The sequence below is a fragment of the Myotis myotis genome, unplaced genomic scaffold, assembly GCF_014108235.1.
Source record: "Myotis myotis isolate mMyoMyo1 unplaced genomic scaffold, mMyoMyo1.p scaffold_m19_p_19, whole genome shotgun sequence".
Taxonomy (NCBI): Eukaryota; Metazoa; Chordata; class Mammalia; order Chiroptera; family Vespertilionidae; genus Myotis; species Myotis myotis.
Window position 1 is genome coordinate 31,309,035 of NW_023416323.1, and position 26,782 is coordinate 31,335,816.

A 26,782-nucleotide genomic window follows, 5' to 3' on the forward strand; every position below is an offset into this window, starting at 1 on the left:
CTCTCATCTTATTGGATCCAGAGCACTGCTTTAGCTTACCTGACCCTGAATTTCTCTAACATAATTTCTGAACCCTCACTGTTAAATTGGAGAGGTCAAGTTCTCAGCAGAGTGGTAGGGGAAGGATTAATCTGCCCAGCAGGGCCTTTAGGTCCTCCCTGATCTCTCTCAATGACTTGCCTCTCCCTGCCAGAACACCAGCCCCTCAGTCCCCAGGGCTTACCTCAAAGATCATCCGCTGCAGACCAAAGCAGAATGTGGAGCCAAATGGGTTGGTGTTGTTTGGGGAGGAGGACCTGAGGCCGGGGAAGCCAGAATTAGAAGGGCAGACCAAGGCCAGGCCAGCAGTCTCTTTTGGGATGGGGGCTATTAGCAAGTGGTCTATAAGTCCCACACAGGCCCCTGAGGTCTTGGAGGTAGCAATTGGCCTCAATCAGCCTAACATGGCACAAAAAGTTACTATGGAAGTGAACTGGGGTTGTGAGAAGTCAGGAGGCAGAGAGCCTCAGGCAGCATGAAAACCAGGTACTGGGTTGGACTACGGCTAGTAGCACTTTGATGGAAATGATAAGATCCTAGGGCAGTTGGTCATAATTGCCTCCCTTTCTGAATAACTAGGGGTGAAAAGGCTCTCCTATCTGGAGGTAGGTGGAGGAGGGGAGAAGCTATTCCCATTAGGCAACCTCTCTGGTACAAACACGCAATAGCAGGCCTAGTATTAATGTACAGAGTTGGGGAAGGAAGTATGCACATGTTTATCACTTATTTCTAAGCAATATCCACTGCTAGGCTTCCTTAGGCCTTCTGACAGGGTGGCCAGAGATGATAACCTCCCACACTCACCTGTGAAGGACAACAGGCTTCTCCACAGGGTGACCCAGGAGCTCCTGGATGTTGTCCCACTGCAAGAGGGATGGAGGCGGCAGGGGGTTAGAAGGGCCTGACCGCACCTGTGACCAACGGCAGGCTCAGATAACATGGGCCCCCGACTGCTAGCACGTTCATGACCACCTCATTTTCAGGCTGCATCAGGCGGGAAAATAGGAGCTCACCTTGCTATAGGTTGTGCATGTTTCTGTCTGACCATCTGCATTTTCTGAAAAGAGAATACAGAGTGGTTGGCAGCTGGCCCAGCCCACCTGTGACCCCAGCCCTAGGCAGAATCCAGATCTGGCCACCCTTTGCACTGGGGCTGGAGTATGAAGGGAGGAGACACAGACTGTTTTATTCCTGAATGGAAGAAAATGGAGGGTTGAAGGGAGGTCAGTCAGGTGTGAGCTACACCAACCAGAAGTGGACAACAATCACAAGGCTGGGCTGGGACCACTTGTATGATCATCTGTATGAGATCATCCTGCCCCTCTAATTCTGGCTTCCCCGGCCTCAGGTCCTCCTCATCACTTGTATGAGAAAACTCTCCCTTCTAGAGACCAGCCCTCCAGTTACAGGAAAAGACCTGGAAGGCCTCCATGAGACTACAGACCAACCACCGTAGCCTCCCCTTGCGCTCCCCCTCCAAACAGAGAGCTTAACCCAGAGGAGTCGAGGCTATGGGCAGGATCAGGTGGGCCAAGACTACATTAACCCACCTGCTACCATCCTCTCTACTTGGATCACTTGTCCCTTCTCATCATGAGTGACTGACCACAAAAGCCTTTTGTTATCCCAAGGACACTCACTACTCACCTTTCTTTATGGCTATTGGGATCTTGAACTCACAACGGTGATAACTAAGAGAGAAAAGGAAGATGTGTAAAGGCCAGGCCCCCTGAGAGGCCTAACCACCCCCACATCTTAGCTTTGCACTCCAGGAAAAACAGAATTAAGCACAACTATCCTAAGCCCGGTACTGGGCCTGACTCAGAATTCACTGGGGGAGGCCAGCTTAGGGAATTAGAGTTCAACAGAAAAGGTATAGCTCTGGGGTCTGAAGACTACCACCTTGGATGAGACACCAAGCTTTCTGAATTTATTTCCCTATTTGAAAACTGGGTAAAGATGGAGAGATGTAAGTTATTGGACACTATACCAGGAACAGAATAAACACTCAGAAAATGTTCATGTCCCATTAACCAGCAAGAATTTAGGTGTAGATAAATTAGTGAACTCTAAAGCCATAAGCTCTCTTTCCTGGGGATTTTTAGTCCAAAGCCCACTGCTCCGAGGGGCAGGTACAGGTATACTTACATATTGAAATTATAATGCCCAGGGTAATTGGTGTGAAGGACAAACTTCTTCACTTTGTGAGTGTTCGCGTCAAAGAGGATGTCCTGGGATAGAAAACAAGATGCCTAAGTCAGGAGAGTTACCGAGGCAGGGCAGCAGCCTTTCCCAGGGCATGTCCAACTCAGAGACACCTATTTCACCATGGGGATGCCTGCAGGCAAGAGCTTTCTCCCAAGCAACAATACTGGGGACAGCTGATGCCAAGCAGCCTTAACTGGACATTTTCAGTGAGGGAGGCACCCAACCGTCCATAGGCCCCCCCATTCCAAATCTTGTGCCAGCAGTCCTGGCCAGCACAGGTGGCTACAGCTCCCACTGCTTGGGAACTCAAATACATCAGATCTTTCCTGTCAAGCACTGGGATAAAAAATTAACTGAGCCACCTGGTTATTCTGAAATGTCATGACCGGCCAGAGACTCTCTGGTTTCCATTAGGCCCTCTCTATGGGTGTCAGCAACCCTGAAACTGAAGTTTCAGCCTCTTGCCAGGATTCAGACCTAGATTTGATGCTACCCATTGAGCACTTCCTACTATCCATCACATCTTTCCCAGCTTCACACCCTGCCAGCTGCTCAGGCCTGTAACCCCAAGGTTACCCCTGTCTCCACCCCTCCCCATCAATAGCCACACCAAGTCCTATCAGGGACAATACATTCTCTCCATCTTCCCTGCCACCTGTCATCACTGGCTCTAGAACTCAAAAAGCTCAGAACAGTGTCATGCCCTCCTGACACCATCCTAGCCCCAACAGTTTATGATCTCACTGCTCTTCTCAAGGAGAATCTTGGCTCCTGTTTGGTCTTTCCCACATAGGCAAACCCAATCTCTTTTTTCTCCTTCTCTGGAATCTACCCTTTCTTTGCTGCCCCAGGACCGCAGGCCCTTGAGAGCTCAGAGGTTAGAAGACCCAAGGTCCAGGTTAGCCCTGCCCTCGGAGATGTATCCTGCTGGTGCAGTGTTCACACAATCATTTATTTTCTTTTTAAAATATATTTTATTGATTTTTTACAGAAAGGAAGGGAGAGGGATAGAGTCAGAAACATCGATGAGAGAGAAACATCGATCAGCTGCCTCCTGCTGGAGATGTGCCCGAAACCAAGGTACATGCCCTTGACTGGATCAAGCCTGGGACCTTTCAGTCTGCAGGCTGACACTCTATCCACTGAGCCAAACCGGTTAAGGCCACACAATCACTGCTTACACACAAAATCCATCTACCAGCTAGACTGTCAGCACTGATGGTGACCACCAGCTCCAATCAGCACCCGAGGTCCAGAGCATAGGGCTACAATGCCTCTGGGATGATCCCTTAAATACATAAACACACTCCCACTGTTTTTGAGACTTTTTAATCTCCCAGTTTTGTGACTCCAGAAGAGGTTCCTATGCTCTACAAGAGGGGAGTTCCCAAAACATCTTAACCTGAATGATTCCCAGGCTCCACCTGTGGAGCATGCTTCTGTCAGAGAAGACATAGCAGGGAACTCAGTGTCTCAGCAATCGTGGTGGCAGGAAAGTCTGACATATACAACAATAGCGGGCAAAGCCAGCTGAGGCTAGCTTCCCTGCTGCTAGGCACAGTTTCAGCTGTATATGTATACACAGGTGTGCCAAGGTACACTGCCCATGCCCCCAGAAATTAAACACTTCTCTAAGGAATCATAACTTACCACTCCGAGAGTGAAGTAGTTAAAAAAGTAGTCATTGCACTTGGATGGAACTTGTTTATGGGGGGAAGGAGAATGAATTTTCATCTGTTGGGGAAAAAATAATGAATTAAAATCCACCCCCTTAATACAGTTCTTGGATTAAATGATTCTGTAAATTGTGTATTTTTTCTCTGACATTAAGCTGTTGGGTAGGCAAGAGTCTAGGAGTCCCAGCTGCTGGTGCCAACCAACCCAGCCAGCTGTAGTTGACTATAAACTGGGCCCTGGTCTCCAAGGAAAGGCAGGACAATCTGACCAACAAGTGTCAGAAAAGAGCTTTCAATTTACTTCTCCATCTGCTTGAACAGAATAGGTTCTATGAGAAAATAGCAAAAAGTTTATATTTACTCAATATTAAGTTAATGATTTTAAAACATTAAGAGACCACTATCCCACTATTCACTTTATAAACACATTTCCCTCACCTTATCTTCTGATTTATAGAAGACTTTGTGTGGAGAACCAAGCATGCTAAGAACGTCTTGGCAAGAATCACCAAAATACACTGAACGTTCAAATACCCGCATCTTGGAATCTGCTAACAGGCCAGGCCCACAACCTGCAGAGAACAAGGGAGAGGTATAGTCAGTTCCAGGGTAGGGCCTGAGACCCTGCAGTCCAGGGTCCTGGGGGCTCCAGAGAGGCCTCTGATTGCACACTGCATTATCAGGTCTGGCTGGGAGGCAAGACTGCACGCAAGCAGGTTACCAGGGCTTGAGATACTACCAGAGATCACTACCTTATCTAAATAATGCCAGAGACTCATTCAATTCCACAAAAATGACAGGGAGCTCTGGAAACACCACTCACTCACTCACCAAGTATTTACTATTGACCATTAAAGGCTAGGGGATACTTTGCTAGATATTGAGGAAACAATGGTGAGCAAAACAGGTGCCCACGTAGAGAGTTTATGGCATGATAAAGATCCCAATCAGGTCAGCACACAACCGAGGGACAATAAATAGCTGCATAGGTGCTATGAAGTATATAATAAAGTACTATTATTTCTTGCCACTTTGCAGGCCCTGACAAGATAAAGGGTACTTAATGCTAGGAGGTACTTCTCAATGGTAACACTCAACAAGAGACTGGGCCTAAAGATCACGCTATGAAATCCAAGAGCGAAGCACACATTAACTCACTCCCCAATTCCACAAACACCTGACACACACTAGTACTTCAAGAGAAAACCAAGAAAGTGAGACAATGGAAAAAAATCTTGATTTATCAAAAGTTTCTTCTTTGGGAAGAATATTTAACTCTTAACTTTGTCTAATACATTTCAGAAATGGCTCCAATTAAACACACACATAGTTGGGGAATAGCAACAGATACACCATTAGTAACATTTCCCCCATTTTGTGGATGGGAAGACAAAGTATTTTTTTGGGGGGGAAAAAAAAAGCCACGAGTCTGAGGAGGACTGCAATTCCTGGTACCATAATAATCACCAACACCACCTTACTCAGCACGGGGCTTCAGGGTGACAAAACTGTTTTCATGGATAACAATCCATCTGTTACATACAGAAGACTTCAGCGATCCAAAATATGAAATACCAGGTGATGAGTTTTCCAATTAACCTGAGTCTTTATTCACAGCACATACACACTAAATGGCAAAATAAAACTTTGTTTAGGAAATTTGGAACCCACCAAAAATGCTGTCAAGCTGGACTGTCTGCCCAAAGTCTCCAGGTACCAGAATCTTGTGATTCCCAGATGGGGCTATAGGGAAGGCACCCTTGACAGGTAAGCTTTCTTTTTCTGCCTGAAGCCTACCCAGGTGAAATTACTAAAGGTAATTAGGAGCTTTTTAGTTTTGATTCCGAAGTAAGTCTTTCTATAAATTGAGGGGACCAAAACAGGTGAACTGATTTTCCCTGTTACAAGTATCACTGTAGGCCCTGGCGGGTAGCTCACTTGGTTAGTGTTGTTCCCATATGCCAAGTTCAACCAGTGAATGCATGAATAAGTGAAACAAAAATTGATGTTTCTCTCTCCTCTCTAAAACAAACAAACAGGCAACAACAAAAAAAAGCATCACTGTAGCCATAAGGAAACAGATGGGAGAAATAGGTCAGTTGAGACAAGCTACCCTTCCGCTTGCCAGATAAAACTTTCACTGAGTACTGGATTGGAGAGTAACTCAGTGAAGCCCTGAGATGTGACTGCTAGGGGTATGCTGTACAGGGTGGCAGTCAGAATTAACTGAGCCACCCCAAATTCCCAACAGGCTCCTCCCACTGTCACCTGGGATAACTGAGCCACCCTTGACTACCTGCTGTTTCAAGCAGCAATCCTCTGGAGAAGACAGACCCCAAATCATTCAACTATGCTGCCGCATCACAGTTCTTTCAACTCTCTCAAAAGCTATAGCTCAGGTGCAACATTCCTTTAAGTAGCTGTTATTCTGCCTTGGCTAGAAAATCACATTTTAAGAAATTTCTAACCTGGAGGCTGTGAATGTCTAATTTGTTCAGGGCAGTAGTTCAGTTTACGTACCAGATTATTTTGTTTAATCTCTATTGTTGAAAGTATTATATATGTCCCCGTCCCCCCTTGACCCCTTCTAGCCCACCCTCATACCCCTACATACAAGATTCTTAACAGTTAAGAACCAATGCCCAGAGACTGATGCAAGATCCCAATTTATGAACAAATACTAGCTAGACTATGAGTTCTGTGAAGGTATAATCTCTATGTTGGCTTCCAGGATGTCTTGATGGAGGCAAGCTCCACACTAGAGATCCCTGTCCTACTAAGCCCCATCCAGGGTCCAATGTACCTGAGATTGGCCTGGCATTAAGAAACCACAAAATGAGGCGTGGATCCTAGAGCGACCAACTACTAAAGGCAGCAACTCTTTTTGTTGTTGTTCAAAGCCAGCAAAATCTCAGCAGGGTGTGGCCAAACCACAATTCAACAAGTCCCTCCTGCCAGCCTTCTCTAAGAACTGGGCTTAAAGGGTGGAGAACAGACAACACTGGAGCTCACAACATACAACATGGACACAAGAGGGAATCCACCACCCCAAAGCCAGTAACTGACCTGCAGCAAGTAGGCGAAGTCGTAAACCTGAGGGTCCAGTTCCATCTCGAAGAACGTCCACACTCTCAGCATACACATTGCCCAGGAAACAGCTCAGGGGCATCACGGGAGCCCTGGGGGCAGGCACAGAATAAGCACAGGCTTTGCCTTACCTACCAGGCCTTAGCAGGAAGCTTGTGCTCCCTGACACATACTTGGTGTCCTGAAGGCTGTTTCCACTGTAGATGTACATTCGTTTCACAGTTGCTCCGTGGGGTATCTGGAGAGAAGCCAGACCATGGGCAAAATTGGGCTGCAAACACAGAACAAACGTTTTACTAAGGGCACACTGCAGGCCACGTGACTCAGACTCTAGCATTTCCCCAGCACTCCTGGTCTTCATGAACTGGCCAGATCATAGCACATACTAGTTAAAATCTGGCTCTCGGTCAATGAACTCACCCCAACCATGCAAGTTCATCTTTAATTTTACTTTGTTTTTCTTCTCTTTCTTTCATCAGTGAGGAAATGCAGGAATGCCCCCTTTAATAAAATGTAAGCCCCAGGAAAAGCTATCATTTCATAACCCTAAGGATGAATGAATCATTTTGCTAAAAGCAATAGATAACTAGAGGATACCTATCTAGTCTGCCTGAAAAGCACTGTCTGCTGACCTAGGTCACCTGGGGACTGGGCAACAGATACTCAGGGAAAGGAAGGGCTAACCTCGTACTTGGGAGCCTCTGTCCATGAGTCTAACTGAAAAGAGAAAGACAGTCCTCTGAAGTTGAGGTGGAAGAGCTGCTCAGCAGAGTTGTACACTGTAGGAATGAGAAGGAAATGGCATGGCTGAAGTTGCAAACACAAACCAGCCTGGCAGGGAGTAATGACTGGCAACACTTCCTTGTATCTCATTTCTGAACTGACCTACTAGGCTGAAAACAAGGGGGAGGAACTTTGCTTTACACTTAAGTACCAACCCCCACGTACTATAGGAACTGGGCTTCAGGAGGTTGTGGTGGGGATGGTACCACTTGCCAGATTTATCACGATGGGCTGCCAGGGAACCAGAGGAATCAAATGGACTTGGCTCACCTCCAGGATGGGTTGCACCGAAAGACTGGTCAATCTGCTCAATGGTGGGAGCTATGGCCTGAGAGTTAAAATGTACTCCACTGAAAAACAAAGATATTTTTTAATACCAGACTTCCCAGGATGGGCTCACAGATCACTGGAGATGGTGGCTAGAAGAGCTATTCTTAAAACATAGGCGGGTGAGTCTATAATTATATCAAAACAAAAGTTTAATTAAAGAACTTTAAAATAAAAGACAATTAAAGAGGTCAGGACAAGTCCAGAGGCTTATATACAGAACTGGTCCTCTAGGGCCTCCCAAGACATCTATTCAGAAGGAAATAAATCCAGTCTCAGCTCCAGGTATCCAAACTTAAAGAGTGGCCTCAGGAATAAACAGTGTTAATGTGTTTTTCCAGGGTGCCTACTAGTAGTTGGCTTGAAAACTTTCTTAAAAAGGGTTGAACATCTTAAAAGGATGTAGCCAAGCAAGGCAGCTAATTTTCTTAAAAGGCAGGTTAATTGGGTGATTTGGCAGATGGGTAGGGGAAGGATGGATCCCACATGGGAGGTGGGCTTGGGAGTATAGGGGGGCTTAGGATTTCAGATGATGAGCATGAAGATAAGGCATTTATGACTTTCAGGAGAATGTTTAAAAGTTAAGAAAATTTTTTGGAAGATTAGTAGCATTTATAGAACACCTTTGTTAACCAGGCACTGTGCTATGTGCTTTATTTTCCAGTATTATCTTATGCAATCTTCCTAATCCAGCAGCCACATTATTGGTTTCATTTCTCTGATGAGGAAACAAGCTCAAAGAGGTCAAGTGACTTGCCCAAGGTCACAGAGATTAATAAAATTATGAAGCCATTACTCAAGCCCAGGACAGCCAGACCTTGGAAGCTTACTGAACAGAGCACTCTGGATGCTAGAATAATGCCTTGCCATAACGGGGGCCAAATATTTGTGCACCATACAGATTATCATCCTAAAAAGCAGATTTTGGTCCCTAAACAGTGGCCCTTTGGGCATTTTCTTTAGCATAGGTTTTGGAGTCAGACCTATCTGTACTGTCCCAATTCTATTGCTCATGAAAGCATAAAGAGGTGCCAAAAAGACAACGTGCAGAGGACAGCTGTGACCCAAGAAAGTTATAATCACATCTGAGCTGAGGTCCTGCTTTGTCAAGAGAAGTAAATAATTTGACATATATTTACAGCATGTTCTTAGTAAGGTTTCCTTTTTTCCTGGAAACTAAGTAGGCTTGAGAGCTGTCTGAGGAAATCATGGCACCAGGCTCTAATCCCGGAACTGCTGTGGATGGCATTCCTTTACTAATGTAATGAGTGTAGTACATAAAGCCCACTTGTACCAAGCCTGTGACATATACCAGCAAGGGAGAAAACTCACCAATATTTTAACTTTACTTTGGTCAAGTCATATACTTCAATCACCTAAAAAAAAAATTTTAAGAGTTGTTAATGCTCTGTAGTTGAAGAAGATTAAGAAGACATTTACAGAATAGCAAAGAAAAAATAATCTATCACTAGCTGAAATTCCCTGGAAGCACAGCACATTGTCTTTAGTTCTCATTGTTAAATCTGGAGGAAAAACCCATACGACACACAGCATTAACCTCTCCTTCCTCCTCTTCCAGCGGATTGTTGAACAGATGTTTGTGGATGCTCTGGGTCAAGGTTCCTGTACCTAATCTACTGTTGTATCATAGAGAAGACTGCACATACCATCCCTATAGGACAGTGAAACGCTCCACAGAAACAAATACATGTGTTTGTTAAGGTTGTAACCTCAGAGCCCTGGCCAGTGTAGGTTAGTTGGTTGAGTGTCATCCATGCACTGAAAGGTTGCTGATTCAATTCCCAGTCAGGGCACATAACCTCCCTTCCTCTCTCTAAAAAAATTAATAAAAACATATTTTTATTTAAAAAGGTTGGAACCTTGGATATGGAGCCTCCTTCCTTCCATTCCATACTTTGCTGCATATAAAAACCCAAATCAATTTCAAAAATAGCTTCACAATACTGTGTTTACAGAACAAAAAGATGGAGGGGGAGGTCTATCCTGCTAAAAAATAAGTCATAGTACATTAGCTTAGGTCACAGTGGTCGGCAAACTCATTAGTCAACAGAGCCAAATATCAACAGTACAACGACTGAAATTTCTTTTGAGTCTGGGTGCCGCCGCCGCCTCAGCCTTTGCCTGCCGCCCGCGCGGACCCAGCACCCCCCGCCCCCGGCCGCCGCCGCCACTCTGAAATTTCTTTTGAGAGCCAAATTTTTAAACTTAAATTATATAGGTAGGTACATTGTTATTAACTTAACTAGGGTACTCCTAAGGCTTAGGAAGAGCCACACTCAAGGGACCAAAGAGCGGCATGTGGCTTGCGAGTCGCAGTTTGCTGACCACGGATTTAGGACAACTGTGACAATATTCAGATATATCCTTAATGAAGGGCATCTGGCTAAACCTGGAGGACCTCAGAACCCTGGTGAATCTTCAGTGAGCTTGGCCTCAAAGGAAATGTCCAGAATTCAGGGCAGAGACAAAGGAAAAGTTACTGAACACACAGCCACTATTGGTACCAAGTAATAAGCACTATGAATTCCTCTATGATAATAATGTCTAGGGCTTGGCAGCCAGCAGATAGCTGGCTGGGACCTGCAGAACCATCTACCATTCTGCAGCTGGGAGGTCTTGGGCCTCGTTTTATTTTTTAAAATATATTTTTATTGATTTCAGAGAGGAAGGGAGAGGAAGAGAGAGAGAGATAGAAACATCAATGATGAGAGAATCATTGACTGGCTGCCTCCTACACACCCCACAATGGGGACTGAGCCAGCAACTTGGACATATGCCCTGACCAGGAATCGAACTGTGACCTCCTGGTTCATAGGTTGACGCTCAGCCACTGAGCCAGCCAGCCGAACATTGGGCCTCATTTTAGAGGCCCAAACAGAGCTGGTTCAATGTCTTTTTGCCCTGACAACCTGGGTTTGACTCTGGAAGGGGCATTAGGTATAGGAGCATCTGGCTTTGTTACAGAAACTGAGACATAATAGGCATTCACTCTTGGCCAGACCTTGTCTATAACTTCAGAGATCTTAACACAGAATTTACAACTTAGACATCTCTTAACTATAATGTGGCTATTTTGATCCTAACTGCTTCTAAGGATCACTTCCTCTGCTGGCCATCACAGCACTTCAATCAACCCTTTTCTACACTATTTGTGTATGCTGTCCACTGGTCCCATTAAGTTAAGGCCCCTAAGGTCTGGCTTATTAGTTTGCAAAGGGGAAGTACTCAACATGTCAGGTGAGTGGGCCTGCTATGAAGCTAGCTAAGGGCAACATGTAGCTCGAAAGCATGAAAAGTGATGCCAAGAAAGGTCATGAAAGGAAGGGAAGGGAAATAGCTATGATTCATAAGACACCTTCAGGAAGTGTCCCCTTTAGAAGCCTGGGCATGGCAGTCTATCTTGCCAAATTGGTATGCCTTTTGACTGAGGCCAGAGCCCCATGTTATATAGTAGAGCCCTGCTTATATAGTAGAGGCAGGCACTTTGCCTCTGATTACAATAGCTGGCAATGGCACCTCAAGGGCTTCCCATCACTCACCATGGGGGTAAGCCTCCAGAATGTTCCTCCTATGTCACTGTCACCCACCTGCTGCACTCAGACCAACACTTGGAGGTGGTTCAACCCTGCCTGCCCAGTGAACCAGAGTTAATGACAGGGGGCACTTGTGGCAAGGAACCCAGAGTGCTAACCATCTGGGAGTCCTTCATGTCACCAGGAGACTCTACCAGCAGATTTTAGTCTATGATGTTTGCTGAGCCATAGGAACAAGCAGCTGAGGAAGTCTAAAGTTCATCATTTTCTAGCTTCTGGGCTGGAAAAGTCCTTGATTTCACCAGAGAGAAAAGGAGACATGGCAGCAGCCAAAATAGGAAAGGAAAAGACAGGTGGCTGTAAAGGTTGTGACTTGAAGCTTCATTCCACAGAGTTCATTCATAGGCCGCAAGTGAGGGGACAGGGAAACTGCAGGAGACAACATAAGGGAGAGGTGGATTCTAAAGCCCTCGGATGGAAGGGCAGGCACATGGGTCAGATCAGACCTGATGCCAAGCAAGGGCACCTGACTGATTGTTCCTCAGTTTCCAGTGGCTCAGGCAGGTCGCTAGCCCCTCCTTCTTCATAATGACCACACAGAGGCAGAAGACTTTACCTCCTTACCCATCTAATGTACTTGCCATTCCTCACATTCTGCATAATGTACTCACACTGTTTTGTTCAGCTTTTATCACTTTTATTTCCCATACCCAACAACAGAGCTTAAGCCACTGGTAATACAGGGTTAGAAACTTGTTCAGGCAAACCACTATCCTCTTCTCAGCTGTCTGACTGGTAAACTGTACCTCACAGGTTTATTAGGATTAAATTAGGAAATGCATGGGAATCACTCAGCCCTGACCTTATATGTTCTAAGTGCTCACTTTTAACAGCTGAAAATGAAATGTATTTTAATAAACACCCTATACATGATTTTGTCCTCACCACGCTGTGATTCTGTGATGGGCCGTCTAGCCACCCCCTTTTGTTGTCCACTTAGGTTACTTCCAGCTTTTCATTACTATGAAAAGCCCTGCTATAAATATCTGGCAACATTACCCTCCCCATAACCTTTTTAAGTTATGTTTCCTAAAGTGTATTTACCAAGTTAAAGGCAAATGACTCTTTGTGAAGGTGTTTCCAGATTAATTTTCCCCAATTTGCGATGAAGCCACACTGAAGGCCATCCTATCCCTTTTCCCAGTGTAAAACTTTGGGTCAGTGAGGACAGGACAACTAAGTTTACAAGGAGAGGCGAGGGAGATGTGGGGCTAACAATGGTGACATCAAACGCTGTTTTTGAAAAGTCATTAATGAGGAATTCTCATTTCATGTAAAGATTCTTTTTCCATATTCTATCTTATCTCCTCAGCAGCTCACCTGTGACAGTATGTCGAGAACTAGGGAGTATCTAAGTCTTTTGGAAAGACAACCCCATATCCTAACCAGGATGATGGCTTTGGCATGTCACTGCCCAGAGCCGCATTCAACCTTGTGACTCTGGGGCTTGAGTCTGATGTCACATGACTAACCTGTAAAGCCCAGGCATTTGTAAATAGTGTATTAAAAACATCCTGGACTGAAGCAGGTGTTAGTAAATTGCACTTGAGCACTAATTAAGACAACCCTGCACACTAGCAAGCTGTTTGTTTACATTTCCTCAAACTTTTTGAGCCCCAATCTCAGCATTTTAGGAAAAACTACTCTAATTTTCATCTTCTAAGTCATGTTACTTGACCGAAGAATAAAGTAAAATAAGATATATAAACGTGACTAAAATCTTGTGGTCCTATTCTGCCATTAAGCCTCATTGTTAGTACCCCCCCCCCCCCTTTTTTAAGGCGGTCCTTTGTGACTGTTTTTATTTCACTTAATTCTTTTGCATAATGTTTTTGAGATCCATCTATGTTGAGGCAGGAGTAAATTGTCCATTTTTTGGTCATATTACACTTCACTGCATGAACATAGTTCACTTTGCTCATCCACTCACCCACTAACGAACATTGGGTTGTTTTTCATCTTGTGTCTATTATGCATAAAGCTGCTAGAATCATTTCTGCTTATGCTAAGAATATTTGTGTACAAGTTTTTTTTTTTTTTTTTCTATTTTGTGGATGTTTTAATTTCTTGAATAGACACCTAGGATTGGAATTGCTGAGTTTTAGTACCTTTTTAAAGACTCAGGAGAATCTATGCCATATACTTAGCTCCTCTCATTTTCCTATTTAATATAAAAGCCCCCTCCCCATACCACATTCCCTAAATCCTCAATACTCTTTCCCTTTCACCTCCAGAGACTAGGACTAGAGTCCTTCCCAGAATATTTCCACTACCAGACCCAGTTTCTCTTCTTTAGGGAAACAGGCAAGGCTTCAGTCTCCTACCTCCTGGCGGTCTCTGAACCAAGGAAGTTTACTCCCACTTAGGAGTTAAGAAACATCTCATAACAGCACATATTAATCAGCCTGACATGAAACTTTAGTTACCTTAAGTCTCTGATTGAAAGCATCAAACAGTAGTTTGATCCCGTCCTGAGTCAGGTTAAGGATGAGGTCATGGCTTAGAGGAGACTACAAAATAAAAACACACACTCCAAACAATTAATTTACTTACCAGCACCTACTGAAAGCATTACAATATATATGCAATACACAGGGAATATCTAAGTGCAGACTCCCTCCCCCAACTAACAAGGTTTAGAAGCCAGAAACAAGCTATTGCATGAATGCAGTGTGCTCTATTTCCAGCCTACAGCTGCTACTTTATAATATCGCTGAAAAGAGCGTCTCTTTTCCAAAGCCTGTATTATTATAGGTTTGGAGTAATAATACTTGGGGAAAAGGGCTAAAATTATGTGAGTATAGAGGCCACTTTCTTTTGAGGGTCCCAGGTACAAATCTGTAGCATGGGTTTACTGCTGTCAAACAGACAGAACAGTTGATGAGGAATGCAGACCACGTGAAAAAGCCTCATGAGGATCCAAATTCAACAGGTAATGCCCAATGCATTTTGGCTGAACCTATATCCATTCACTCCCAGGCTGTACCATCCATAGGGAACACTTTTTATTTTTGACTGTTTTAGGCCATATTCCAGGACAAATAAGTACTTTTGTGATCTGATTATGTATGAGATGACACTCTTCCTCTTTCCTCCCCTCCCCCCACCATCTCATATCACATGTGCTTCTTTCTGAAAGGCCCAAGTCTAAGATCTAAGGAGTCATATTTCTACATTTGCCCCTTCTGAGTCCTGGGGGGAGGGGAGTAGCAGCACAGAATACTGGACAAAGCTGGCCTTGAGTCCAGGTGAGCTGGTGACCTTACATGACTCTCAGAACTTCTCTGAGCTCTAGTTTCATAGGTATTGGGTCAGAAAGCACTAAGCACAGCACATTGCACTCTTTCCTCATGTATGCCCCACCTGCCTGCTTCTAGTCCAATGCAATCAATTCAAGGACTCAACATGTGAAGACTCACCATAGCCCTAACCAGGTTGCCCAGAAGAAAACAGGACCATCCAAAACTCTGCCCTTTCTTAAAACTGGCACACAGTTCTCAAAAGGATTTAGAGAAGTTTCTTTATAAAGCATCTCAAAGCAGGCAGGGAATGACAGAAGAGTGGCTGTCAGCTCTAACTGTTTTGGCTCAGTGGATAGAGTAACAGCCTTCGGACTAAAAGGTTCCAGGTTCGATTCCAGTCAAGGGCATGTACCTTGGGTGTGGGCACATCCCCAGCAGGAGGTGTGTAGGAGGCAGCTGATCGATGTTTCTCTCTCATCGATGTTTCTAACTCTCTATCCCTCTCCCTTCCTCTCTATAAAAAAATCAAGAAAATATATTAAAAAAAAAACAAACAAAAAACAAGAGTGGCTGTCAGAGAGAGAAAGACTGTGCCACTCACTACTGGTGTAGGTCTCAGTAGAAAAATTCTCTCCAAAGAGCCTTCTGTGATTGGCACAGACTGCTCCCTTAAACCCCAATGATCTTTACAAGGTAGAGGCCATGGTGGCACCATCATGCCTGACAAACATTAGAAGAATGCTGTATGAATGCCTAAACCATTAGGTCTCAAGCAAGACAAGATAATGGACTATGAACCCTGACCTTATTCTGAACCCAGAACACACAGTTCCATTTCTGAGAGGGTCAGCCCATAGGGGAAAGCAGGATGAAGCAACATTTTAGCATCTTTCAAGATCCATGATTAGAGGAAGAATGCTGGGAGGATCTGGATTTTCTTACACTCTCCCAAGAACTGATCATTTTCTTCCTGGCATTATTACAATGCAGGATATAACTAAGCAAAATAAATAAAAATTAAAAAAGAATTTTTTGTGCAACTGAGCAATTTTTAAAAGGAAGCAAATAAATAATCTTCACAATGTTTTATTAGTACTTTTTATCTCCAGAACAAAAATACACACATACTATGTGGTGCTTAGGCATTATGCAGTCCTCCATATGAAACAGTTCAGTAAAGCCGTCTGTTGCAAGTCGTTAACATCCTCTCCCTCTAAGAAAAATGGGGCTACTTGATATGCGCATTAAATTTCCAAGGTGTGATTTGCTGGAGACAAACAAGATAGTTCTGAAAGGTTTAACAGGTCAAACTATTCTCTGCACTTAATGGGAAACAAGGACACAAATGGGAAAGGAATGGAAGGAGGGCAGAAGAGGAAAGGACCACATGTAAGAAGCACTATATCAGAGCTCTGAGAGACCATCTCCTCTTGATCCACATCAAAAGACTATTCTATAAGGAAACTATATCCACTTCACAGGAGAACCAGACTAATTATTAAACCCATGTTTTCTAACTGATTCTAGTTGGTTAGACAATATTGGGGAAAATTAGTTTAATGCTAAAACTATTTGTACTCCAAAACTGGACGACTAACAACAAAGTCAGTGATATAAGAAATAAAACATGCCCCACTGTTGTGGCTCAGTGGTTGAGCCTCAACATATGAACCAGGGGGTCATGGTTTGATTCCCAGTCAGGGCATATGCCCAGGTTGCGGGCTTAATCCCCAGTGGGAGGCATGAAGGATGCAGCCAATCGATGATTCTCTCTCATCATTGATGTTTTTCTAACCTTCCTCTCTGAAATAATAAAAAAAATATTTGAACAAAAAGAAAGCCTATTTTCAAATGCATCTAATCTTGGGGTGCCCAAATCTGATTAAACTAAATCTGGAAATTACTTATAAGTTCAAGAAGCAAGCCAATTTTATTTTTTTTCTAAATATATTTTTATTGATTTCAGAGAGGAAGGGGGAAGGAAGAGAAAAGAGAGAGAGAGAGAGAGAGAGAGAGAGAGAGAGAGAGAGAGAGAGAGAGAGAGAGAGAGAGAGAAACATCAATGATGAGAGAGAATCATTCATTGATTGGCTGCCTCCTGCACAACCCTCACTGGGGATGGAGCTCGCAACCCAGGCCTGTGCCCTTGACCGGAATCGAACCCGGGACCCGTCAGTCTCCAGGCTGACACTGTATCCACTGAGTCAAACCAGCTAGGGCAAGCCAATTTTCTTAAGCTGCTTCCCATTTTGATGCCTGCTACTTATAATTCCCTCTGGGTCTAACACTGAAAGTCAGACTAGGTTATGAATGACCTGTAACAAAGAGGAAAAGCTACTATTCTTCACTTTATAACCCACTTCTAATCCTTCATGCCAAAAATAATCTGTCAGTTGTTTTAGGATCTGAAACTAATTGAAAAAAAATGCAACTAAAATCATCAAATTGGTATTTAAACGGCCTCAGAAAAGCCACTTGAGGATAGCCTGCAGCCTGTATAGGAGCAAAACTATTCCCCTAGGTTTGTGACACATACAGCACATGGTCTGTCATAGAAGAATCACAGATTTCAAAGAAGTCAGTGGAGCCCTGGCTGGTTTGGCTCAGTGGACAGAGCGTTGACCTGTGAACTGAAAGGTCCCAGGTTCGATTCCGGTCAAGGGCACATGCCCAGATTGTGGGCTCGATCCCCAGTGTGGGGCGTGCAGGAGGCAGCCAATCAATGATTCTCTCTCATCATTGACGTTTCTATTTCTCTCTCCCTTTCCCTTCCTCTCTGAAATCAATGAAGAAACATATATATATATATATATATATATATATATATATATATATATATATATATTTTAAAAAGTCAGTGGAAGGGAAATTGCATCTTTAGAGAGATGGAAAGCCCTATTTTTAAAGGACTATGAAAAATAGCTTCTAACTTTACATACTTAAAAAATCAAATATTATTTAAAAAATTCTGATGTTCAGAAAGTTCTTCTCTGGTGCTAACCTAAAGTATACGCTTACTGGAAACTAAAAAAGTGTTTGTTTTTAGCCGAAAACGGTTTGGCTCAGTGGATAGAGCGTCAGCCTGCGGACTGAAAGGTCCCAGGTTCGATTCCGGTCAAGAGCATGTACCTTGGTTGCGGGCACATTCCCAGTAGGAGATGTGCAGGAGGCAGCTGATGGATGTTTCTCTCTCATCGATGTTTCTAACTATCTCTCTCCCTTCCTCTCTGTAAAAAATCAATAAAATATATTTTTTAAAAAATAAAATAAAAATAAAAAAGTGTTTGTTTTTTAAAAAAATATTTTTATTGATTTCAGAGAGGAAATAAGGGAGAGAAATAAAAACTTCCTATCCTATATAATAAAAGGCTAATACGCAAATCGACCGAGTGGCAGAACAACCGGTCACTATGATGCGCACCGACCACCAGCGGACAGACGCTCAATGCAGGAGCTGCCCCCTGGAGGTCAGTGTGCCCCCACGGAGGAGCACCGCTCAGCCAGAAGCCAGGCTCACGGCTGGTGAGCACAGTGGAGGTGGGAGGAGCCTCTCCTGCCTCAACAGCAGCACTAAGGATGTCAAACACAGCAGGCTTCTGGGACAACCCCGCCCTGCAACAATTTTTGTGAACTGGGCTTCTAGTCAATGATAAGAAAAAATCGGTGATCGGCTGCTTCCTGCATATACCACACTGGGGATCAAGCCCACAACCCACGCATGTGCCCTGACCAGGAATGCAACTGTGACCTCCTGGTTCATAGGACAAGGCTCAACCACTGAGCCATGCCAGCTGGACTAAAAAGGTCTTTGTAGGTACACGCAACATTGTACTATAGGGGTTAATTCCTGGCACAATTGACCAACATTTAATAGAGACTACCATAAATTGGACAAGAAATAATAAATGGAAAGCAAGTACTCTAGAAGACCAGATAGTCCGAGGTGATCTCCCACTGAAAAGTCCCTGTGTCAGGGACGGACACACACACACACACACACACACACACACACACACGTTCAGTTATTACAGATCCTCAAAACCTGGCAGCAACAGGTTATCAAGACCAAAAGTTTTAGAATTAAAAAAAAATGCTTGATAACTGACTAGTGCTGAAGAGTCTCCTATTCAAATACACTGACCCAACAATCCCTGCCAGTCAGCCCCTCCCCCAAATCACCAACCTCTGGGGATGACTCACTGATTAGGGATGCTATTTCAGCAAACAAATCAGCTCACCTGTTCACTGTAAAGAACCTGGACATTTTTGATGATGCGACAGTGCTTCTGAAGAATGGCTACTGCCTGAGCCAGAGGCATTCCTGAAATAAAGCAAGGACACCTGTGTGGGTTACGTGGGTTGTCCATTTACGAACATCTACCACTGTGCTAGGTATTGGTGTCTGCAGTCAAGTTTGGGGTGGGTGTCACTAAGGTTTACAGAAACAAGACCAAGTTCAAAGTTCAATAAGCAGTAAGAGCTAGAATAAAGTTAGCAGCAAGCACTAAGGCAGTGGTGGGCAAACTGCGGCTCGAGAGCCACATGCGGCTCTTTGGCCCCTTGAGTGTGGCCACAAAGTTTCAATCACACTGTACGTGTGCGCCCACACATGGTATTTTGTGGAAGAGCCACACTCAAGGGGCCGCAGTTTGTCGACCACTGCACTAAGGGAACAGTTGAATTGTATAAGGGAAGGGAGTTAATATACAAATGGGAACTTTTGTGTTGATCCCAAGCAAAGAGCTTTGAGAAGGCAAAGTCAGCATGAACCAAAAGAGTGAGAAAGCACCGACTGTGTGACTCTGGAGAATGAGGCCTGTTTCTCACTGTGCCATGGACTATGTATACCCTAGGAAAGTTCCTTCCTCACACACCTACCAGAATCAAGTTATTTTACTAAGGATTTTTATCCTTATTTATCTAATCACAAATATCTTCTAAATCTTAACACTTGATTTGTGAACTGATGGCCCATTATAAATAGACTTATATATGCTCCCATTTAAAAAATCCCAATCCCAATGGCCTCTCAAAAGTTCAGGGACTCACAGGGAACACCAAAAAGTATGTTTTCAAACAAAAAGACACATTATATTTCAAACAAGACACATACAGAGAGGCAATTTAAAACAAAGTCCAGACAATCCAAAAACAAAGACATAGCTTTATAAGCACAAGGACAGTATGTGTTTTATTCAACTCTCTGAAATCTGGCTTCTCTTCTGTATTCTGACCTCTACATCTACCCAGTCATTCAAACCAGAATCTCTAGATGCCTCATCCTTCCCCATCTTTCAAAATCTAGTCTCTAAACTTTCTTCTTAAACCCATCCCATAACACACTTTATTCCAGGTATCCTCTTTTCCAGTGAACCCAGAGACTCCTTGATAGTGTTCCAGGCAGCTACTACCAAAGAGAATTGGGAATCTAGGGAACCTATTTCTTCTTCCAGCAGTACATCATGCTCTAATTATAATATCCAATTGCTTACAGTTCCTTACATACCATTTATCTTTCCCTTTTTTTTTAACATATTGTTATTGACTTTAGAGAGGAAGGTAGAGAGAGGTAGAAATATCAATGATAATAGAGAATCAATCGGTGCCTCCTGTACACCCCCTACTGGGGATAGAGCCCACAGTCCTGGCATGTGCCCTGACCAGAATCGAAATGTATGACCTCCTGGTTCATAGGTTGATGCTCAACCACCGAGACACACCAGTCGGGCCCACTGTTTTGTTTTAACTTGGTTGGAAGATTTATATGTATGGACAGTTTGGATAAGAAATCTGGCAGTAGCCTTCTAATAGAGTCCTCCTGATGTTAGCTGCTCCAGGAATATGGCTCCTGTAGTGTTTTTTTTAAATACATTTGTATTGATTTCAGAGAGGAAGGGAGAGAGAAAGAGATAGAAACATCCTATATAATAAAAGGCTAATATGCAAATCAACCAAATGTCAGAACAACCAGTCACCATGACATACACTGACCACCAGAGGGCAGATGCTGAACATAGGAGCTGCCCCCTGGTGGTCAGTGCTGGGAGCCTCTCCTGCCTCCATGGGGAGCAGGCCTAAGCTGGCAGTGGGACATCCCCAGAGGGCTCTAGGACTGCGGGAGGGCGCAGGTCAGGCTGAGGGACCCCCCCCCCCCAAGTGCACGAATTTCGTGCACTAGGCCTCTAGTCAATGATAAGAGAGAATCATTGATCAGCTGTCTCCTGCATGCCCAACACTGGGGATCGAGCCGGCAACCCGGGCATGTGCCCTGACCGGGAATCCAACTGTGACCTCCTGGTTCCTAGGTCAATGCTCAACCACTGAGCCATGCCTGCCAGGCTCCTGTAGGTTTTTGACAGGAAGCCTCCCCCCCTCCACCCCCCTGAACTCCACAGATCAAGTTTCTTTTCTCCTTCCATAGCACCCTACACAACTTCTACCCCATTACAATAAAACACACTACTTCTGTAAAGTTCCTTCCCACTAGACCAGTGGTTCTCAACCTTCCTAATGCCGCGACCCTTTAATACAGTTCCTCATGTTATGGTGGCCCCCAATTTCATTGTTACAAATTGAACATAATTAAAGCATAGTGATTAATCACAAAAACATGTAATTATATATGTTTTCCGATGGTCTTAGGCGACCCCAGTGAAAGGTCGCGACCCACAGGTTGAGAACCACTGCACTAGACTAAGCTTATTCAATTTTCAATGTTTGTAAGCGGAGTCCAGAGGTACATGGTGCCTTCAACAAAGTGAGCGTTCAGTCCCTCTGGAACAAGATAATCTCAGAGAAGGCTATTCTCTAGTGACCCTTAAACCTACCCTCTTTGGGCATTTTCAACACTTATTTATTTAAAAAAATTTAAATTACTGATTTGAGAGAAAGGAAGGAGAAGAGAGAGAGAGAGAGAGAGAGAGAGAAAAAGAGAGAGATTGACATTGATTTGTTGTTCAACTTATTTATATGCCCTAACCAGAGACCCAGCCAGCAATTTTGTCTTATGGGGACGACACTCTAACCAACTGAGCTACTCGGCCAGGGCTGCAACACAAATTTAAAAAATAATTCCGGGAGAACCAAGATGGCGGCATAGGTTAACGCCGGAGTTTGCTGCTTTGAACAACTACTTCAAAAGTGAAACCAAAAAACGGAAGGGACATCACCCAGAACCACAGGAACGCTGGCTGAGTGGAAGTCCTACAACTAGGAGGAAAGAGAAACGCATACGGACACTCAGAGGAGGCGCAGTGCTGAGGTCAAATTCTGAGGTGCGGAGCGGGCTGGCGGCGGAGGGCGCGGTTGGCGTTTTCAATCGGGAGGGAGTCGCAGACTCTGAGCTCCAGATCCGGGTGAGTCTTTAGGGACCCAGACTCAAACGGGAGAAGCGGGACTGTCTGGCTTCGGTCAGAGCGAGTGCAGCTTTCTCTCCGAGCTTTGCAGCGGGTGCTGGGACTCAGAGAGGCAGAGCCCCTGGGGACAGGACTGAGAGCCGCCATAACTGCTCTCTCTGGCCCACCCTGTTGATCCTGTGCGACCCGCCCAGCCCAAGCCCTACACACAGGCATTTGCCGGATAGCCTCAGGCAAACGCCAGATTAGCACCTCCCTAGAGGACAGAAGTTCTCTCACTGCTGACACAGCTGATTCTCATAGCCACTTGGCCTGGAGGTCAAACCCTCCCTGGAATTAGCTACAACAATCAAGATTTAACTATAAGACTTCAAACAAAGACCACTAGGGGGTGCACCAAGGAAGCATAGCAAAATGCGGAGACAAAGAAACAGGACAAAATTGTCAATGGAAGATATAGAGTTCAGAACCACACTTTTAAGGTCTCTCAAGAACTGTTTAGAAGCCGCCGATAAACTTAATGAGATCTACAAGAAAACTAATGAGACCCTCGATCTTATATTGGGGAACCAACTAGAAATTAAGCATACACGGACTGAAATAACGAATATTATACAGACTCCCGACAGCAGACCAGAGGAGCGCAAGAATCAAGTCAATGATTTGAAATGTGAGGAAGCAAAAAACACCCAACCGGAAAAGCAAAATGAAAAAAGAATCCAAAAATGCGAGGATAGTGTAAGGAGCCTCTGGGACAGCTTCAAGCGTACCAACATCAGAATTATAGGGGTGCCAGAAGATGAGAGAGAGCAAGATATTGAAAACCTATTTGAAGAAATAATGACAGAAAACTTCCCCCACCTGGTGAAAGAAATGGACTTACAGGTCCAAGAAGCGCGGAGAACCCCAAACAAAAGGAATCCAAAGAGGACCACACCAAGACACATCATAATGAAAATGCCAAGAGCAAAAGATAAAGAGAGAATCTTAAAAACAGCAAGAGAAAGAAACTCAGTTACCTACAAGGGAATACCCATACGACTGTCAGCTGATTTCTCAACAGAAACTTTGCAGGCCAGAAGGGAGTGGCAAGAAATATTCAAAGTGATGAATACCAAGAATCTACAACCAAGATTACTTTATCCAGCAAAGCTATCATTCAGAATTGAAGGTCAGATAAAGAGCTTCACAGATAAGGAAAAGCTAAAGGAGTTCATCACCACCAAACCAGGATTATATGAAATGCTGAAAGGTATCCTTTAAGAAGAGGAAGAGGAAGAAAAAGGTAAAGATACAAATTATGAACAACAAATATGCATCTATCAACAAGTGAATCTAAGAATCAAGTGAATAAATAATCTGATGGACAGAATGAACTGGTGATTATAATAGAATCAGGGACATAGAAAGGGAATGGACTGACTATTCTTGGGGGGGAAAGGGGTGTGGGAGATGCGGGAAGAGACTGGACAAAAATCGTACACCTATGGATGAGGACAGTGGGTGGGGAGTGAGGGCGGAGGGTGGGGCGGGAACTGGGAGGAGGGGAGTTATGGGGGGGGAAAAAAGAAGAACAAATGTAATAATCTGAACAATAAAGATTTAATTTAAAAAAAATAAAAATAAAAATAAAAAAATAAAAAATAAAAAATAATTCAGGCTGAACCGGTTTGGCTCAGTGGATAGAGCGTCGGCCTGCGGACTCAGGGGTCCCAGGTTCGATTCCGGTCAAGGGCATGTACCTTGGTTGCGGGCACATCCCCACTGGGGGGCGTGCAGGAGGCAGCTGATCGATCTCTCTCATCAATGTTTCTGGCTCTCTATCCCTCTCCCTTCTTCTCTGTAAAAAATCAATAAAATATATTTTAAATAAATAAATAAATAAATAAATTCAGACATGCCTCCATACCAATGCATTCTGTGAATGTCATTGAAAAACATCTCAAATTTGCACTGCCTTTAGTCCACCACCGATCAAGCCATCAGTGGCATTCTCAGAGATTCCTCTTGGCCCAGGTTTTCCTGTCCCTGTGTTGTTGGCATTTCTCTAATCTCCCAACATCAAACAAAGGCCAGGAAAGCAGCCAGGAAGTTGGATGCAGCTCCCCATGATGATGCCAGGCAGATAATGGCAAGGTCTAGATACATTTGCATTAGCACAGATTCCAAAAAGAAACCTAAAAACAAAATTGAGCCTATCCTCAGAAGGGTAGAGCAGGGGGAGCAAAACATCCGTCCCCTACTTTTTATCATCTGTTACCTTTCTGAGCCTCAGCTGTCAAATGGAGATTACCTTTCAAGGCTGTGGTGACTTGAATTAAGCACTGCCTGGTTCTCTAGCCTAGGAATGTAATTCAGCCCCAATTGCAGTTTTGACGTGTGAGGGCTGGGGAGAGGACTAACTTTTATTTTAGTCTGGAGAAGTTAAATGACCACCATCTCTAAGGCAGACAGGATTTTAAAGTGACTTTTAAGACCCACAAAGAAAACATCAAGACTCGGGCCCCCTTTATGAACTTTTCCCCAAAGAGCAATTCTAGACCCATGCACAGAAATGCTCTTTTCACTGTTTCTGGTTGATAGACAGTTTGAAAGAACAGCCCAAACCCTTGACTCCTGAAAACTGGAAGTTAGAAGTGGGCCCTAGCTGGATTGGCTCAGTCGATGAACGTCAGCCTGCAAACTTAAAGGTCCCGGGTTCGATTCCGGTCAAGGACACAAGCTGGGGTTGCAGGCTTGATCCCCAGTAGGGGGCCTGCAAGAGGCAGCCGATCAATTCTGTCTCATCATTGATGTTTCTATGTTTTTCTTCCTCTCCCTTCCTCTCTGAAAGCAGTAAAAATATATATTAAAAAAAAAAAAGTGGGAGTTCCGGTATCAAAACAACAGTTGACAGCCCTAACCAGTTTGGCTCAGTGGATGGAGCGTAGGCCTGAGGGCTGAAGGGTCCCAGGTTTGATTCTGGTCAAGAGCATGTACCTTGGTTGTGGGCACATCCCTAGTGGGGGGGTGTGCAGGAGGCAGCTGATCGATGTTTCTAACTCTCTATCCCTCTCCCTTCCTCTCTATAAAAAAATCAATAAAAATATATTTTAAAAAAACAGTTGACAAAAGAAGTCTTAATTCTCCCACCTAGTTTTTTCAAAACCCTGCTCTCAACTAACATCCTAATCATTACTTTTGGCCAAGAAGACCCTGTACCACAGAGATCCACAACTTAGCCGTAGCATCAAGCACAATCTGAACCATGGTTGTGGTTCTCGCTCTGTCCTGTTAAATCCTGGTATGAGCAGAAGCTGTGGGTGGAGAGGTTAATTCCCTAACTAGAAGCCAAACTGCACCAGCATGATGAATGTGTCTGGAGGCAAAGATATCATTAGCCTCCCCAAATCAAGCTCTGGTTGCTTCACGAGAGGCTGGGGTGTTCCATACCAGCGAAAATCCTGGGCAGAACTCTGTGGGAGCGGCGTTAGTTATGAGAGAAGTTGAGGAGGGCCTCTCACTAAAACTGGCTCCCACAATCCAGAGGAGGTTTGTCGTTCAACTGGGCACCAGCAGGGCCCTACCAGTTTCTCCTGTGCCCTGTCTGTCTCCATAGACGTGAGTCTTCCAGATTCCAGGATAAGTTATAGCCCAACAGAGCAGCTGACTCAGTCCAGTCGCTCAAATTAGTGTGACAAAAGTTCAGGCCCAAGCACAAACAAACAGCACCAGCACCTGCTCCCTGCCCCCTTTTCCTAGTGCTGGAACATCAAAGTAAACACACACTGGCGTTACCGAATGCAAATATTTGTACACATAAAGGTAGTGGGGATGAGGAAAACGGGACCAAAAAAAAAACCAAAAAAAAAAAAAAACCCCACCCAAAAAAACAAAACGACCTAATTGAACGTTCTTCAAACTAAATGTTACTTTTCCTGAACTCCTATTTCATTCTCAGCTAAGGTCTGGGTTTAGGATTACCTCGCCACATCGACCACAATTAAAAACGAGAAGGAAACAAGTCAGAAAGTTCCTTTAACGCACAGACTCTCCTCAACCAGCTCCTTTGACCAGATCCCCAACACCAGAGTAAGGGATGGGGCGGGGGGTGGGGTTCGGGGGCGCTAGGTTTCCCCTTCCGAAGAGGCAACTCATAGCCCCGAAAAGCAAAGGGAGACTCCCTTGTGGCGTTTCAGAGTGTCAGTCACTCCTCAACCATTTCATCAGTAAATAGCGACTAGGAATAACAACAGTATCGACCCTTCGACCCCAAGAAGACCGACTAGAGATAATTACGCACCACAAAGCAGGGCTAGTCCTCAAGTGTTTGGGGCGTGTCCGTCATTGTTATTATTATTACTACCGTACCAGTCCCGGGAGGGGGCCGGTGAAGGCCTGAGGCGAGGGCGTCTGGGCCCAGCCGAGCCAAAGACGGGCGGGTCGGGCCGGTTGGAGCGGGTATCTAGTGC

General features: G+C 44.4%; 1 protein-coding gene across 3 annotated transcripts in view; it reads right to left on the reverse strand.

Annotated features, from left to right (window-relative positions):
• Nucleotides 1–26,782, reverse strand: part of CUNH16orf70 (chromosome unknown C16orf70 homolog) — a 29,364-nt gene that overhangs the window by 1,956 nt on the left and 626 nt on the right. Inside the window, exons 2-15 of one of the 3 annotated variants that reach the window (XM_036345856.1) lie at nt 19,215–19,297; nt 14,161–14,244; nt 9,453–9,496; nt 8,064–8,143; nt 7,695–7,789; nt 7,184–7,281; nt 6,990–7,102; nt 4,362–4,495; nt 3,898–3,981; nt 2,188–2,270; nt 1,687–1,730; nt 1,053–1,096; nt 844–902; nt 224–296 (exon numbers count right to left, since the gene is read on the reverse strand). In XM_036345856.1, coding sequence (XP_036201749.1) covers nt 224–296; nt 844–902; nt 1,053–1,096; nt 1,687–1,730; nt 2,188–2,270; nt 3,898–3,981; nt 4,362–4,495; nt 6,990–7,102; nt 7,184–7,281; nt 7,695–7,789; nt 8,064–8,143; nt 9,453–9,496; nt 14,161–14,244; nt 19,215–19,297 — 1,118 coding nt within the window. The remainder of the gene's footprint in view (nt 1–223; nt 297–843; nt 903–1,052; nt 1,097–1,686; nt 1,731–2,187; nt 2,271–3,897; nt 3,982–4,361; nt 4,496–6,989; nt 7,103–7,183; nt 7,282–7,694; nt 7,790–8,063; nt 8,144–9,452; nt 9,497–14,160; nt 14,245–19,214; nt 19,298–26,782) is intronic. The other 2 variants (XM_036345855.1, XM_036345857.1) reach the window with 2 other exon arrangements.